General features: G+C 40.5%; 1 protein-coding gene and 1 long non-coding RNA gene across 2 annotated transcripts in view; one reads left to right on the top strand and one right to left on the bottom strand.

Annotated features, from left to right (window-relative positions):
• CALCRL (calcitonin receptor like receptor) overlaps positions 1–17,917 on the top strand; it is a 496,395-nt gene that overhangs the window by 338,008 nt on the left and 140,470 nt on the right. Inside the window, exon 8 of the mRNA XM_040439799.1 lies at positions 4,692–4,845. Within this exon, the coding sequence (XP_040295733.1) occupies positions 4,692–4,845 (154 nt within the window). The remainder of the gene's footprint in view (positions 1–4,691; positions 4,846–17,917) is intronic.
• On the bottom strand, positions 3,561–4,188 carry LOC121007690. The gene is made up of 3 exons (XR_005780457.1): positions 4,152–4,188; positions 3,884–3,930; positions 3,561–3,589 (listed from the first exon to the last, which is right to left on the bottom strand). It is a non-coding gene; the product is annotated as an uncharacterized LOC121007690 (long non-coding RNA).

The following is a 17,917-nucleotide window of genomic DNA, read 5'->3' as shown; positions in this document are numbered from 1 at the left end:
TAGAAGGGATGGAAAACGGAGATATACATAAATCTCCATTTTCCAAGAAGCAAAAATCCCTTCATCACATTATTTCACTAAATGTTTCCTCTGCAGAGAGGAATTATGACATTGGTAACCGAGAATTACTAGCTATTAAAGGTGTTGTCCGAGTTATGTAAAGAAATAAAAAATGCACTGTTAGGGTCTATTCACACGTCCGCAAAATGGGTCCGCATCCGTTCTGCAATTTTGCGGAACGGGTGCAGACCCATTCATTTTCAATGTGCTAAACACTTACGGACGTGTGAATGGGCACCTAAGGCTACTTTCACACCTGCGTTAGGTGCGGATCCGTCTGGTATCTGCACAGACGGATCCGCACCTATAATGCAAACGCTTAGATCCGTTCAGAACGGATCCGTTTGCATTACCATGAACAAAAAAATATATATATTTTTTATTTTTTATTTTTTTGTTCATGGTAATTTTTTTTTTTGTTCATGGTAATGCAAACGGATCCGTTTTGACTTTACATTGAAAGTCAATGGGAGACGGATCCGTTTGAAAATTGAGCCATATTGTGTCAACTTCAAACGGATCCGTCCCCATTGACTTACATTGTAAGTCTGGACGGATCCGTTTGCCTCCGCACGGCCAGGCGGACACCCGAACGCTGCAAGCTGCGTTCAGGGGTCCGCCTGCTGAGCGGAACGGAGGACAAACGGTGCCAAACTGATGCATTCTGAGCGGATCCGCATCCACTCAGAATTGCATTGGGGCTCTACGGATCCGTTCGGGGCCGCTTGTGAGAGCCTTCAAACGGAACTCACAAGCGGAGCCCCGAACGCTAGTGTGAAAGTAGCCTAAATCTGATGGTCAGCAATATATACATAAGCTAAGCAAGTTTTAGGCAAAAAAAAAAATCTGTTTACTCATTTCCCTTGTACTCTTCTGGCCCTTTCTTTACTTTTAAAAACAACAATCTGAGGTTTTCCTCATGAATATTTGTTACCGTCAAAATAGATTGCCCCTCCCCCTACTCTGCAAAGGGAGTGAATAAAAGTGCTGCCCTGAGTGAAAGGTCTGAATGCTAGGTTACTCAACAGCATGTTGTATGTGTAGGACTACAAATCTCAGCTGTACAGTGACACTGCTGATACACACATGATCTTGCCTTTACCTGTTCTTGTGCAATGCTCTGCAGAACTCCTCCAGTCTGTCAGCTCTGTGTCTGCAGGATGAGGAGGGCCGATCCTGTCTCTCCCCATCAAAGCCTCCAGACCTGAGTCTGTGTTGCTGAAGTGTTTAATATTTCCTGAAGAATCCAGTGGGAGCGGAGACACAGGCAAGAGAGCAGCAGCAGCCGTGCGAGGGGGGGGGGAGGTCGGGGGCATGGCCAGCTCAGTAACAACTCGTGCACACAGACACATACTAGGCTTGTTTACAAGACATTATCAGAGCAGGGAGATAAGCTGACATCACAGCTCATGTGAATCTGAGAAAGGAGCCACTTTAGATGAAGTAAGTGAATTGTAAACCCCCTACAGTTCATTAGTTAGAAACGTACAAAGAACAAAAAAATAACTTGGACAACCCCTTTAAAGGGAACCTGTCACCAGTTTTATGGTGTCCTAACTAAGGGCAACATAAATAAGTGACTGATTCTCTTAGCAAAATGCTGGGTCACTTTCTTTAATTGACCCAGTCAATCTGCCAACATCTTGTATTGAAAAGCTCCAGCTGATAATGATGAGTCCTGAATTTTTATGAGCTCCTGACTCTCCTCGCCTATTTGCTGCTGATTGACAGTTTTTTTTCCATATGAATCAGCAGCAGGTTGGCAGGGAAGTGGCTATATCTCTGAATTAAAAAACCGCTGGACTCAAATCAGCTCATTAGCATGCGGCATGTGGCATCTTTGTGTGTATATTATGAGGTAATCTGTCACACCAGTAAGTGAATACATCTAAGGTACTTTTTAGTAGTTAATGATTGTATATAATTAGTTAGATTATAATCAAATATCCACATGACAGGTTCCCTTTAAATAGACTTTTGAAGAGTGGCAACATTTTCTGGTACGGTAATCCTGATCTTGCTACCGAAATACACTGTTGTCAGGATTTTGCTCCCCATAATCCTTCTTCTAGTAAGTTGTTTGTTCCTCCAAATCTTCATCTTAAGGTTTTGGAAAAGTCTCATGGTTCTGTGCTTGCAGGTCATCCTGGGATTGCTGGTACTAGACATCTGGTTTCCAGATCCTACTGGTGGCCTACTTGGTCCCGAGATGTGACTGCCTTTGTCTCTGCCTGTTAGGTCTGCATGAGGGCCAAGGTACCCAGGAGACGTCCTGCTGCGGGCTTACTTTGTCCCTTGCCCATCCTACAGAGACCTTGGACTCACATCTCTATTGATTTCATACCAGACTTTCCTTCCTTTGAGGGGAAGACGGTCATCTGGGTAATCATTGACAGATTTTCTAAAATTTGCCATCTGGTTGTGTCAAAGAGGCTCCCTGATGCTAAGAAATTAGAAATGTTATTTATTGATAATATTCTTAAATTTCATGGGATACCCGATTCCATTGTCTCTGATAAACGGGCACAGTTTGTCACAAAATTCTGGAGAAAATTAAGCAAAAAGTTAGGGACCAAACTGTTCTTCTCTTCAGCGTTCAATCCAGAGACAAATGGACAAACTGAAAGGCTCAACCAGGTGTTGGAACAATTTCTGAGATGCTTTGTTTCTGACTGTAAAAACATATAGAAAAGGATTCTGTCGCTTGCAGAGTTTGCTCATGTCAGTTCCTCACCTTTTATTTGTAATTATGGGTTTACTTCATGTTTTTTTATCAGTATCTGGGTTATGTTTTGTCGGTCCGGCGGTGGATGCCATAATGAATGATCTGTGCAGTTTGGGCCCAGGCTCGCAAGAACCTGGAGAAAGCTCAATGCATCCGTCAATGCAAGCCATTAAAAGTTTCTCAAGTCCGAACTCTGTGTTTGGAGAACTTCTCTGGCTTTCCACAAATAATTTGCTTCTTAGGTTACAAGTTTATTGGCCCTTTATAAGATCATATCGATAATAAACCCAGTATTTTCCACCTTCAATTACCATCCTCGTTCAGGGTACATAATATTTTCCATAAATTATTACTAATATTATATATATATATACAGGATTTACTGCATTCCATAGAAGTCTCAGTGCGATTACTGTATGATCTTTAATAAGTGGATTTTGCTACTGATATGACACATTAGTGTTGAACTCCACAGATTTTATCCAGTAGGTGTGGATCTACCATAGGTCACTTTTAAAGGGGTTGTCTCACCTTCATAATACTCCTTTCAGTCTATTCCTTCACCTCCAATAAGCATTTTGTTCAATATATTTATATTATTTAAACAGGATGTAAATCCTGTTATTGACATATTTATACCCCGATTTTACATACTCGTCTCTAGGGGTTACATCCACCTCTACTATGTTAGTAGGGGAAGCCGCGCAAGAGCTGTTACGGCCGAGTCATCTTCTCGACAATGGCGCATACGCATTCACTTCCGGCCACCTCGCAGGGATGATTATCACAGTTACAGGGCGTTCGCTACGGATGGGAGAGCATAATGACATGATCAGTGGGGGGAGGAGAGCATAATACAGACATGAATAATAGAGGGGGATGGGAGAGCATAATAATGACATGATCAGTGGGGGGGGGGGGAAGCATAATACAGACATGAATAATGGAGGAGGGGGCCAATACATTTGAGCAGATAGGACATAAAACTACATTGCAGGGAGGCAGTGATAGGGAAAATAGTCAGAGTAAACTATGTGTTTATGACAGGAGGGGGATCTTTTACAGAGCACACAGAATAGATCGTGACAAGCAACTTACCATTGGATGTCACAATCTGCTCTGCTGTTCTGCTGCTCTTCCAGAGGCTGAAACATAATCTCCTAGTAAACTGTGTGTTGATGACAGGAGGGGGAACTTTTACACAGCACACAGAACAGATCATGTCAAGCAACTTACCATTGGATGTCACGATCTGTTCTGCTGCTCTTCCAGAGGCTGAAACATAATCTCCTAGTAAACTGTGTGTTGATGACAGGAGGGGGAACTTTTATACAGCACACAGAACAGATCATGTCAAGCAATTTACCATTGGATGTCACAATCTGCTCTGCTGTTCTGCTGCTCTTCCAGAGGCTGAAACATAATCTCCTAGTAAACTGTGTGTTGATGACAGGAGGGGGAACATTTATACAGCACACAGAACAGATCATGTCAAGCAACTTACCTTTGGATGTCATGATTTGCTCTGCAGCTGTGCAGCTCTCCCTGAGGCTGAATCTCCTCCGACAGCCTCGGGAGCGAGCACGTACAGACAAGGGGAGGGGTTGCTTCTTCCCTGCCAGGCTTGCTGTGCTTTGCATCAGAGACTTCAGCTCTCCCCCAGCAAGCAGGGAAGAGAGGCCCTGAGAGCTGCGAAGCAGGCAGCAACTAGGGAGGTGAGACAACCGCTTTAAGTTCATGTAAAAGCATCCGAGGAAAAAAAAAATGTATTTAATCTTTACTTCATGAGCAGTAGAAATATTTACAGTGTTAATACGTTGTTTTTTTTTAACCTTTTTGAAAACATTGTTATCATGCATGCTTGTAAATATGAGTACTTTTTCATTTTGTTTTTTTTCCCCTACAGGTCAGCTGTAAAATATCACAGTTCATCCACTTTTATCTGATGGGATGCAATTATTTTTGGATGCTTTGTGAAGGAATATATTTACATACTCTTATAGTAGTTGCTGTATTTGCAGAAAAACAGCACTTGATATGGTACTACTTACTTGGATGGGGTATGTAATTGTAACTTTAATTATCAGCTATTTGTACTTGCTATACATTCACTTTGCTCATACCCAGTGCTTAATCATATTAGTTTTGACTATAATTACTATACTATAGATTAGTGGCTCTTGAACAGTCAGTGCTCCAGTAGTGAAAGAGGGGCCTCTGCACTTGTGCCACTACTCAAAGCAGCAGCGCAAGCGCGAGATTATCAGGGCTGGGTGGGATCTCAAACCCTATCAATCAAGCAGCAGGCGGAAACTTCTTTACCAGTGGTGACAGCCCCTCACAGGTGAGAAACTCTTGACGATAAGACTAATCAGTTTATATAAATCAATTCACTTATCCCCGCTATAGAGTAAAGCATTTGCTTTTACCATGGTAAACATTGTAGGGCAGAACTAGGTTTGAAACCTTCAGGGTAATGACACACAATGCAGTTTTTCCATGCAGAATCTGGAGTGTAATTCAGTACCAACAAAGCTTTTAGGAACAAATGTACTTGGTGAACAACTCCAAGAATTTGCGAAAGAGTATTTAAACTAGGAAGGGGGGGGCAAAAGAGTGAAAATAAAAGAGTCCAATTGCCCCCCGAAACAATGCCAGAACAGGTCAGAAGCACAGAGGTTAAGAAATGATAAGCTCAGAGTCCTGTCTACAAATGCTCGCAGTTTAGGTAAAAAAATCAATGAACTTGCGTCAATAATGGCATCTGAGAATGTAGATTTAGTGGCTGTTACGGAGACATGGTTTAATGAAAGAAATGACTGGGACATAACCATACCAGGGTACTCTTTATACAGAAGAGACAGAGAAGGCAAGAAAGGAGGAGGAGTGGCCCTGTATGTGAAAGATAGCATTAAATCTAACCTAATACAAGTTGGTGAGGCCAACATAGAGTCAGTTTGGGTTACGTTGCAGTTTGCTAACCATGCAGTAACTCGTGTAGGTGTGATATATAGACCACCTGGTCAAGTTAAAGAACTAGATGATCTACTAGTTGAAGAAATAGCTAAAATGACAATGAAAGGAGAAGTTATCATTATGGGAGATTTCAATCTTCCAGATATAAACTGGAAAACCAAAATAGCAAGTTCTACCAGGAGTACAGATATTCTAAATTCCCTACTGGGGTTATCTCTACAACAAGTGGTTGAGGAGCCAACCCGGAGGAAGGCCATTTTGGATTTGGTATTCACAAATGGGGATTCGGTATATGATGTCATTGTAGGCGAAACCTTGGGATCTAGTGATCACCAGTCAGTGTGGTTTAATATAAGAACTGTGAAAGAGTCCCACCACACAAAAACAAAAGTTTTAGATTTTAGAAAAACAGACTTTTCAAAAATGAAATTAGTCATAAATGAGTCCTTATCAGACTGGAACGGATTACATGGAGTCCAGGAGAAATGGGACTACTTAAAAGGTGCATTATTGAAGGCAACAGAAAATTGCATTAGACTTGTCAGTAAAAGCAAAAAAAGGAAGAGACCACTGTGGTACTCAGCAGAAGTGGCCCAAATCATTAAAAATAAAAAGCTAGCATTTTGTAATTATAAAAAAACCCAGAGCAATGAAGATAAGGAAATCTACAAGATTAGGCAGAGAGAGGCCAAGCAAGTTACATAGAAACATAGAAACATAGAATGTGTCGGCAGATAAGAACCATTCGGCCCATCTAGTCTGCCCAATATACTGAATACTATGGATAGCCCCCGGCCCTATCTTATATGAAGGATGGCCTTATGCCTATCCCATGCATGCTTAAACCCCTTCACTGTATTTGCAGCTACCACTTCTGCAGGAAGGCTATTCCATGCATCCACTACTCTCTCAGTAAAGTAATACTTCCTTATATTACTGTTAAACCTTTGCCCCTCTAATTTAAAACTGTGTCCTCTTGTGGTAGTTTTTCTTCTTTTAAATATGCTCTCTTCCTTTACCGAGTTGATTCCCTTTATGTATTTAAAAGTTTCTATCATATCCCCTCTGTCTCTTCTTTCTTCCAAGCTATACATATTAAGGTCCTTTAACCTTTCCTGGTAAGTTTTATCCTGCAATCCATGTACTAGTTTAGTAGCTCTTCTCTGAACTCTCTCTAGAGTATCTATATCCTTCTGGAGATATGGCCTCCAGTACTGCGCACAATACTCCAAGTGAGGTCTCACCAGTGTTCTGTACAGCGGCATAAGCACTTCACTCTTTCTACTGCTTATACCTCTCCCTATACATCCAAGCATTCTGCTGGCATTTCGTGCTGCTCTATTACATTGTCTTCCCACCTTTAAGTCTTCTGAAATAATTACTCCTAAATCCCTTTCCTCAGATACTGAGGTCAGGACTGTGTCAAATATTCTATATTCTGCCCTTGGGTTTTTACGCCCCAGGTGCATTATCCTTTTCCATTTGGCGTTTCCCTCCAGGAACATCAACCCTGTTACATATCTTTGTGTCATCAGCAAAAAGACAAACCTTACCAGCGAGGCCTTTTGCAATATCACTTATGAAGATATTAAACAAAATCGGTCCCAGTACAGATCCCTGTGGAACCCCACTGGTAACATTACCTTGTTTTGAATGTTCTCCATTGACTAATCCACTCAACAATATGGGAGTCCATGCTCAATGACTGCAGTTTATTGATAAGTCTTCTATGTGGGACAGTGTCAAAAGCCTTACTAAAATCTAGATATGCGATGTCTACTGCACCTCCACCGTCTATTATTTTATTCACCCAGTCAAAAAAATCTATAAGATTTGTTTGACATGATCTCCCTGAAGTAAACCCATGTTGTTTTTCATCTTGCAATCCATGGGATTTTAGATGTTCCACAATCCTATCCTTTAATAGGGTTTCCATTAATTTGCCTACTATTGATGTCAGACTCACTGGTCTATAGTTGCTCGATTCCTCCCTACTACCTTTCTTGTGAATGGGCACGACATTTGCCAATTTCCAATCTTCCGGGACGACTCCTGTTACTAATGATTGGTTAAATAAATCTGTTAACGGTTTTGCCAGCTCACCACTAAGCTCTTTTAATAATTTTGGGTGTATCTCATCAGGCCCCTGTGACTTATCTGTCTTCACCTTAGACAGCAAACTTAGAACATCTTCCTCTGTAAAGATACATGCATCAAACGATTTAATAGTCATTCTTTCTAGTGGAGGTCCTTCTCCTTTTTCTTTTGTAAAAACTGAACAGAAGTATTCATTAAGGCAGTCGGCTAGCCCTTTATTCTCTTCTACATACCTTCCGTCCTTTGTTTTTAATTTAGTTATTCCTTGTTTTAATTTCCTTTTTTCATTTATATATCTGAAGAATGTCTTATCCCCTTTTTTCATAGACTGAGCTAGTTTTTCTTCTGCCTGCGCTTTAGAAGTTCTTATAACTTGCTTGGCCTCTCTCTGCCTAATCTTGTAGATTTCCTTATCTTCATTGCTCTGGGTTTTTTTATAATTACAAAATGCTAGCTTTTTATTTTTAATGATTTGGGCCACTTCTGCTGAGTACCACATTGGTCTCCTCCTTTTTTTGCTTTTACTTAGAAGTTATAAGAACTTCTAAAGCGCAGGCAGAAGAAAAACTAGCTCAGTCTATGAAAAAAGGGGATAAGACATTCTTCAGATATATAAATGAAAAAAGGAAATTAAAACAAGGAATAACTAAATTAAAAACAAAGGACGGAAGGTATGTAGAAGAGAATAAAGGGCTAGCCGACTGCCTTAATGAATACTTCTGTTTAGTTTTTACAAAAGAAAAAGGAGAAGGACCTCCACTAGAAAGGATGACTAATAAATCGTTTGATGCATGTGTCTTTACAGAGGAAGATGTTCTAAGTTTGCTGTCTAAAGTGAAGACAAATAAGTCACAGGGGCCTGATGAGATACACCCAAAATTATTAAAAGAGCTTAGTGGTGAGCTAGCAAAACCGTTAACAGATTTATTTAACCAATCATTAGTAACAGGAGTCGTCCCGGAAGATTGGAAATTGGCAAATGTCGTGCCCATTCACAAGAAAGGTAGTAGGGAGGAATCGAGCAACTATAGACCAGTGAGTCTGACATCAATAGCAGGCAAATTAATGGAAACCCTATTAAAGGATAGGATTGTGGAACATCTAAAATCCCATGGATTGCAAGATGAAAAACAACATGGGTTTACTTCAGGGAGATCATGTCAAACAAATCTTATAGATTTTTTTGACTGGGTGACTAAAATAATAGACGGTGGAGGTGCAGTAGACATCGCATATCTAGATTTTAGTAAGGCTTTTGACACTGTCCCACATAGAAGACTTATCAATAAACTGCAGTCATTGAGCATGGACTCCCATATTGTTGAGTGGATTAGGCAGTGGCTGAGTGACAGACAGCAGAGGGTTGTAGTCAATGGAGAACATTCAAAACAAGGTCATGTTACCAGTGGGGTTCCACAGGGATCTGTACTGGGACCAATTTTGTTTAATATCTTCATAAGTGATATTGCAAAAGGCCTCAATGGTAAGGTTTGTCTTTTTGCTGATGACACAAAGATATGTAACAGGGTTGATGTTCCTGGAGGGAAACGCCAAATGGAAAAGGATTTAGGAAAACTAGAAGAATGGTCAGAACTCTGGAAACTGAAATTTAATGTGGATAAGTGCAAGATAATGCACCTGGGGCGTAAAAACCCAAGGGCAGAATATAGAATATTTGACACAGTCCTGACCTCAGTATCTGAGGAAAGGGATTTAGGAGTAATTATTTCAGAAGACTTAAAGGTCAGAAGACAATGTAATAGGGCAGCACGAAATGCTTGGATGTATAGGGAGAGGTATAAGCAGTAGAAAGAGTGAAGTGCTTATGCCGCTGTACAGAACACTGGTGAGACCTCACTTGGAGTATTGTGCGCAGTACTGGAGGCCATATCTCCAGAAGGATATAGATACTCTAGAGAGAGTTCAGAGAAGAGCTACTAAACTAGTACATGGATTGCAGGATAAAACTTACCAGGAAAGGTTAAAGGACCTTAATATGTATAGCTTGGAAGAAAGAAGAGACAGGGGGGATATGATAGAAACTTTTAAATACATAAAGGGAATCAACTCGGTAAAGGAGGAGAGCATATTTAAAAGAAGAAAAACTACCACAAGAGGACACAGTTTTAAATTAGAGGGGCAAAGGTTTAAAAGTAATATAAGGAAGTATTATTTTACTGAGAGAGTAGTGGATGCATGGAATAGCCTTCCTGCAGAAGTGGTAGCTGCAAATACAGTGAAGGGGTTTAAGCATGCATGGAATAGGCATAAGGCTATCCTTCATATAAGATAGGGCCAGGGACTATTCATAGGATTCAGATATATTGGGCAGACTAGATGGGCCAAATGGTTCTTATCTGCCGACACATTCTGTTTCTATGTTTTACTAATCTAAAAAAAAAAACTAAGGTTTTTAATAAGGTTTTACTAATCTCATTACCTGTGGTGTGACTTTTAAAATCCGCAGCATGTCAATTGTTTGTGCTTTTCTGCGGCTGATGTTATGTGGTTTCCCCATAGACTTTGATGGGATTATTAAAGTACACAGAAAATCTGCACCAGAAACTGCACAAAATATGATATAGTGACAGTTTATGTGTGTGTTTTTATCACATTTTTCATGCAGATTTTCTGCATACAAATCTGCACCATATGCAGGTAGCCTCACAGTCCCCCTACACTAAAGAACTTTACTAATAATATAATAATAAAAACTTGCTTCCTCTGATATGGTCCCTTGTCTGGGTTTCAGTAAAATGCATAATTATATCGTGAAAACTTTTTAGGCCAGGGACAGATGCAAGTGTTTACAATCTTTTAGTAGTGTTGTAGAATATGTGGTCAGTAGAAGCAGGGTGGATTTCTAATGATGCATTCGGTGGAATAGAATATATTATACTGATAACCTAGTACAGTGTTTAGTCCCAAATAATAAAGTACAGTGACTTGCAAAAGTATTCAACCCCCTGACTTTTTTCATATTTTGTTACATTACAGCCTTAAGTTCAATGTTTTGTTAATATGAATTTTATGTGATGGATCAGAACACAATAGTCTAAGTTGGTGAAGTGAAATTAGAAAAATATATAAATAAAACTATTGTTTAGAAATATTAAACAGAAAATTGGCATGTGCGTATGTATTTACCCCCTTTGTTAGGAAGCCCATAAAAAGCCCTGATGCAACCAGTTACCTTCAGAAGTCACATAATTAGTGAAATGATGTCCACCTGTGTGCAATCTAAGTGTCACATGATCTGTCATTACATATACACACCTTTTTTTAAAGGCCCCAGAGGCTGCAACACCTAAGCAAGAGGCATTTCTAACCAAACACTGCCATGAAGACCAAGGAACTCTCCAAACAAGTAAGGGACAATGTTGTTGAGAAGAACAAGTCAGGGTTAGGTTATAAAAAAAATATCCAAATCTTTGATGATCCTTAGGGGCACCATCAAATCTATCATAACCAAATGGAAAGAACATGGCACAACAGCAAACCTGCCAGGAGACGGCCGCCCACCAAAACTCTGTCTGGCGCAAACCCAACACATCACTTCACCCAAAGAACACCATCCCCACAGTGAAACTGTTTTTCAGCAGCCAGGACTGGGAAACTGGTCAGAGTTGAGGGAAAGATGGATGGTGTTAAATACAGGGATATTATTGAGTAAAACCTGTACCACTCTGTGCGTGATTTGAGGCTAGGATGGAGGTTCACCTTCCAGCAGGACAATGACCCCAAACACACTGCTAAATCAACACTTGAGTGGTTTAACGGGAAACATGTAAATGTGTTGGAATGGCCTAGTCAAAGTCCAGATCTCAATCTAATAGAAAATCTGTGGTCAGACTTAAAGATTGCTGTTCACAAGCGCAAACCATCCAACTTGAAGTTGCTGGAGCAGTTTTCCAAGGAGGAATGGGCACAAATCCCAGTGGTAAGATATGGCAAACTCATAGAGACTTATCCAAAGCGACTTGGAGCTGTGATTGCCCCAAAAGGTGGCTCTACAAAGTATTGACTTTAGGGGCGTGAATGCACAGTGACCTTTTCTGTTATTTTGTCATTTTTGTTGTTTGCTTCACAATAAAAATAAACAAACAACTTCAAAGTTGTGGGCATAGTAACATAGTACATAAGGCCAAAAAAAGACATTTGTGCATCCAGTTCGGCCTGTTATCCTGCAAGTTGATCCAGAGGAAGGCAAAAAAAAAAACTGAAGTAGAAGCCAATTTTCCCCACTTTAGGGGAATAAAAAATTCCTTCCCGACTCCAATCAGGCAATCAGAATAACTCCCTGGATCAACGACCCCTCTCTAGTAGCTATAACCTGTAATATTATTACGCTCCAGAAATACATTCAGGCCCCTCTTGAACTCTTTTAGTGAACTCACCATCACCACCTCCTCAGGCAGAGAGTTCCATAGTCTCACTGCTCTTACCGTAAAGAATCCTTTTCTATGTTTGTGTGCAAACCTTCTTTCCACCAGATGCAGAGGATGTCCCCTCGTCGCAGTCACAGTCCTGGGGATAAATAGATGATGGGATAGATCTCTGTACTGACCCCTGATATATTTATACATAGTTATTAGTTCTCCCCTCAGTCGTCTTTTTTCTAAAGTGAAAACCCCTAATTTTGATTATCTTTCAGGGTACTGTAGTTGCCCCATTCCAGTTATTACTTTAGTTACCCTCCTCTGGACCCTCTCCAGCTCTGCTATGTCTGCCTTGTTGACAGGAGCCCAGAACTGTACACAGTACTCCATGTGTGGTCTGACTAGCGATTGGTAAAGTGGTAGGACTATGTTCTTATCATGGGCATCTATGCCCCTTTTGATGCAACCCATTATCTTATTGGCCTTGGCAGCAGCTGCCTGACACTGGTTTTTGCAGCTTAGTTTCCTGTTTATTAAAATTCCTAGATCCTTTTCCATGTCAGTGTTACCGAGTGTTTTACCATTTAGTATGTACGGGTTTCTTGCATTATTCCTTCCCATGTGCATAACTTTACATTTGTCAGTGTTAAACCTCATCTGCCACTTCTCTGCCCAAGCCTGCAATCTATCCAGATCCCTCTGTAGTAGTATACTGTCCTCTTCAGTGTAAATTACTTTACACAATTTAGTGTCATCTGCGAAAATTTTTATTTTACTATGCAAGCCTTCTACAAGATCATTAATAAATATATTGAAGAGAATAGGGCCCAATACTGACCCCTGAGGTACCGCACTAGTGACAGTGACCCAATCTGAGTATGTACCGTTAATAACCACCCTCTGTTTTCTATCATTGAGCCAGTTACCCACTTACAGACGTTTTCTCCCAGTCCGTGTCCAGGCATGTTCTATAAATTAAATGATGCAAATCGTCAAACAATCCATGGTAATTCCAGGTTGTGAGGCACCAAAATATGAAAAAAGTCAAGGGGGGGGGGGGTGAATACTTTTGCAAGGCACTGTATACACAATTTCAATACACTGGTATTATTGTAATTTATATAGTAGCCACCAATTGATGAACTATTGGTATATACAGTGATTCCTTCCTGATGATATGGCTTTTAAGTTGGTCAGTCTCAGGTCACATAGCATTTAAAGGGGTAGCCTAAAATAAAACTCATATTATTTTTACCTTTCATATTATACTGACCATTCTCTGTGGCGCTGGTCTGGTCCTCCTGCCACTGCATCTTTATGACACATGACCACCACGGCCAATCTCTGTTTTCAGTGCTAGACTGCTGAGGACAATGATTTGATGCAGCGGACATATTCCATATACTGTAGCGGCACTTCACTGGCTACAGTGTGTAAACAGACAGTGGCAGAAGGACTAGACCAGTACAACACAGTATGATGCTGGTGAAAGGGGTCAGTATAATATATTTTTTCATTTTAGACTGTTGTTATTGTTTGAGATATTTCTTTTAAAGGAACATACGGTATATTTAAAAATAAACAATAACGCCCTACAGCATTTAGGACAGGATCGCAAATATCCATAAATGGTGTACAATCAAAAGATGTTGTATAATATGGTGCAACTATATAAAGATTATTATAATTATCACTTGGACATTGTAACAACATAGGAAAAAGACTAAGGGAAAAAAGAAGCCTAAGTGGTGAAGGGAGAGGGAGGGAAACAACACGATTCCCAAGGAGAAGTAGAAAAAAGGCTTAAGAGGACAAAGGCTCCAGACCTTATTAAACTTATAAGGGCACCTATGAGACACATACCATAAGTAAGTTTATACAGAGGGTACATTTTCTTTTTAACTTCCCAGATCCAAACAGATTTAGTTGGTCTTTTTGGTTGTTTCCAATTAAACAGAATAACCTTAAAGGGTTTCTCTGGGAAAGATAAAAATGAAAATAGTGAGAAAACATGTTATTATAAATTCTTAAATGTTTTTATTATTTATCATGGCTCATTTTGTCTAGAGGACAATCAGTGAAGAAGTTAAAATGGCGTCTGTCAGATTTATGAGCATGAAATCCGTCCTCCTCCTGCAGGACATCCTGTATGAGAAAGCAGAGCACACAGCCCTATGTACACTTTGGTCTCTGCCGGTATCAGCACTGTGAAGTTTTATATTATGCACAGATAACAGGTGAGATAGCTGCTGTTGTGTCCATGTGCTTTGGAGTTCACCTCACCTCTTATTCACAAGCTGGTGGGTAGGAATGAGGACCAGATACGCTGCTATGGGGAGGAGCATCATTAGAAAACACTTCAGTTTGTCAGTACGAGGCACGGTGAACTCCTTTCAGAAGCACAGGGACACAGCTGAGCAGTTATCTGCCTCATAATATAAAGATTCACAGTGCTGATACCGGCAGAGACTGGAGTTTACATAGGGCTCTAAAGAGCTACTAATCTGAAGACAGGCTTTGAGGAGGCAGCATTTTTAGAAGTATTCAATTGATTCTCTATAAAGTCAAGCACTTTTAGTCAGTAAATCGGCAAAACATTACACTTCCAAAACATATTTAGCGTTGTGCCATCAGCCATCTGGCATCTAGGACATTCCACCAGGGGCAAGGCAACAATCACATACAGTTTGGACGGGGTATAATATATCCTATAAATAAACTTAACCTGCACTAGCTGATCTTTAGCACTAATTAGAGGGGAACCCGAGGTGCACTGAAAATTCTTAGAATCCTACTCATCCATATCAGGAATATCCCTCTGCCAACGTGTAAGTACCATATCTCATAGTGGAGCCAGATAATGGGTTGTATGCCCATAACAAGAAGAGAGAGGTTTTAACAACTTCACATTATGTGCCATTCCTTCAATAAGAGGGAGATCTAAGAAAATATCTAGGCCTCCAAATGGTGAATGCTTCAGTTGGTAATACTTTTAAAGTGCATTATTTGGGAAATTAATGTTAGTCTGCAGTTACTGGAAAGAGCATAGGGACCCCCCTGTCGACAATATGCGACAAAGTGGTAGTGCCATGTCACTTCTAAATCTGAGAATTAGGAAATCTCACAAACTGGGGAAGCCGGGGATTAAGCCATAACGGAGTGTTCGGGGACCATTTTGCCTCCTCCGCAGGAAGTAACGTAAAGGGTTTGTGTCTTCTCAAGCACTGGTGGCATATCGCTAGGACCTAGCCTCTGGAACCTACAGCTATCTCTAAAACGGAACCCACAAAGTGAAGGAGAGTGTAACAGCTATTTTTGTCAGTCCCATAGAAATGAATAGAGGGTGGCCACGCATGTGTGGTGCACTCCCCTTCACTTTGCAGACGCCATTTTAGAGATTAGTGTTGGTCCCAGAGGTGAGACCCACACCAATCAGACATTAGTGGCATATCCTAGTGATATGCCACCAAAGTATGAAGTGAGACAACCCCTTTAAGTTGTTCGAGATTTTTTATTATTTTGGGCACTCCTTTGTGATCTTAAAAGCAGAGAAATTCAAATTTAAAAAATTGTGAACTTTTCAAAAATGTTTGTAAATTTGGGATATTTTTATAAATAAAGGTAAAATATATTAAAGGGGTTGGCCACTTTCTGGTTATGTTCAATAATGTGTTTGTAAGATGACTATATGGCACTTAGATATATAACCTTTGTTGAAATTTTATGCCAGTTTTCATATTTCACCAGGTATGCCCCCTTATTTGGCAAGTCTTTTATGCTGTCCACGGGAAGGTCCTCTCCTTAAAATGGCTGCTAATGGAGGATCATATGACCAGGCAAATCACCTCCATGACACATCACATCACTCAGCCTTCTGCATTCAAATACACTGCACCTCCCATCTGCACTTGCACTGTTAGGAGTTTAGTGTGGGTGCAGTGTATGTGAATGGAGGAGGCTTAGTGATGTTTCTGGTCAAATGACCGTCCATCAGCAACCATTTTATGGACAGAACCTCTTTGCAGACAGCACAAAAGACTTGGCAAACAATAGGGTATACCTTTTGAAATGAAGAAAATAGAAAATAATTTTAACAAAGACTATATTAGTAAGTACCATATAAACTTCTTACAAACACATTGGTTAGCAGTAGCCAAAAAGTGGCAAACCCCTTTAACTGTAATTTACCACTAACAAGAAGTACAATGTGTCATGCGAAAACAGTCTAAGGCAAATGTGACAAAAAGAGTACAACTACTTTGCGACAATGCTAGGTGTCGCACTGCGACTGCGACGCGACAGTCGCACAAAAATCCACTTTGTAGGAGGGTGGAGGAGGAAAACTGGAGTAGCTTTTGTAGACAAAAGTGTTAGGTTTAAAGGGAACCTGTCACTAGGATTTAATGTATAGAGCTGAGGACATGGGTTGCTAGATCGCCGCTAGCACATCCGCAATACCCAGTCCCCATAGCTCTGTGTGCTTTTATTGTGTAAAAAAAACTATTTGATACATATGCAAATTAACCTGAGATGAGTCCTGTATGTGAGATGAGTCAGGGACAGGACTCATCTCAGGTTAATTTGCATATGTATGAAATAGTTTTTTTTACACAATAAAAGCACACAGAGCTATGGGGAATGGGTATTGTGGATGTGCTAGCGGCCATCTAGCAACCCATGTCCTCAGCACTATACCCAAAATCCAGGTGACAGGTTCCCTTTAAGGATGAGACAAATTCATCAGCGAATTTGGATCATTTGAGAATTGTAGCTGAATTGAGCCTTCCTGGAATTGTAGATGAGTATACTCTGGTCAGCATGGAACTGAAGTTCCTTGGGCCTAGATTGCAAAGAGTGAGAGATCATTTCAAGTAGCAAGTTGTTTAATGAGGTGCCAACTTTTCTTCTGCATTTTAACAGCTGTTCTCTTGATGAGATGGTGATGGACCCCATATCCTACTTGGCGCCACCCCCAGCTCCAAATGAAATTGCCTTCTGCGTGATCTTAAGGGACCTTTTTTAATGTAAGAATGCTTTAAAAATAGAATTGTTAATAGTTTATTTTTATCAATTATCAAAATACTAAGTGAATGAACAAAAGAGAAATCTACATCAAATCAATATTGGCTGTCACCAGCCTTTGCCTTCAAAACAACATCAATTCGTCTAGGTACACTTGCACACAGTTTTTGAAGGAACTCAGCAAGGAGGTTTGTTCCAAACAACTTGGACACCTAACCACAGATCTTCTATAAATTTAGGCTTGCTTAAAGGGGTATTCTGGTAGGTAAAAGTTATCCCCTACCCACCGAATAGGGGATAACTATCAGATCAGTGGGAACCTACTGAAGGGGACACCCACCGATCATGAGAAAGGGGGCCCCGTACCCTCTCTGAAATGACATGTGCGTCTGCACAGCCCCGGTCATTTCTGGGGAGCAGCAGGGGGCTTGCAGGAGGTACGGGGCATCTTTCAGCCATGTCTCATCTCAGCAGAGTTTACCACACAGACATTTTATAGTCCTCACATTTCCATCATCCTCCCCACCCTACCACCAGTATTTTGCCTACTGTGCTCCCCAATGCCCACAAATACTCTACTGCAGGAAAAAAAAGTCCCTTAGTAATAATTATGCCCCCTATAGTGTCCTCAATAACAAATATGCCCCAGCAATAACAT

The sequence above is a fragment of the Bufo bufo genome, chromosome 7, assembly GCF_905171765.1.
Source record: "Bufo bufo chromosome 7, aBufBuf1.1, whole genome shotgun sequence".
Classification (NCBI taxonomy): domain Eukaryota; kingdom Metazoa; phylum Chordata; class Amphibia; order Anura; family Bufonidae; genus Bufo; species Bufo bufo.
This window is presented reverse-complemented; position numbering and strand designations above follow the sequence as displayed.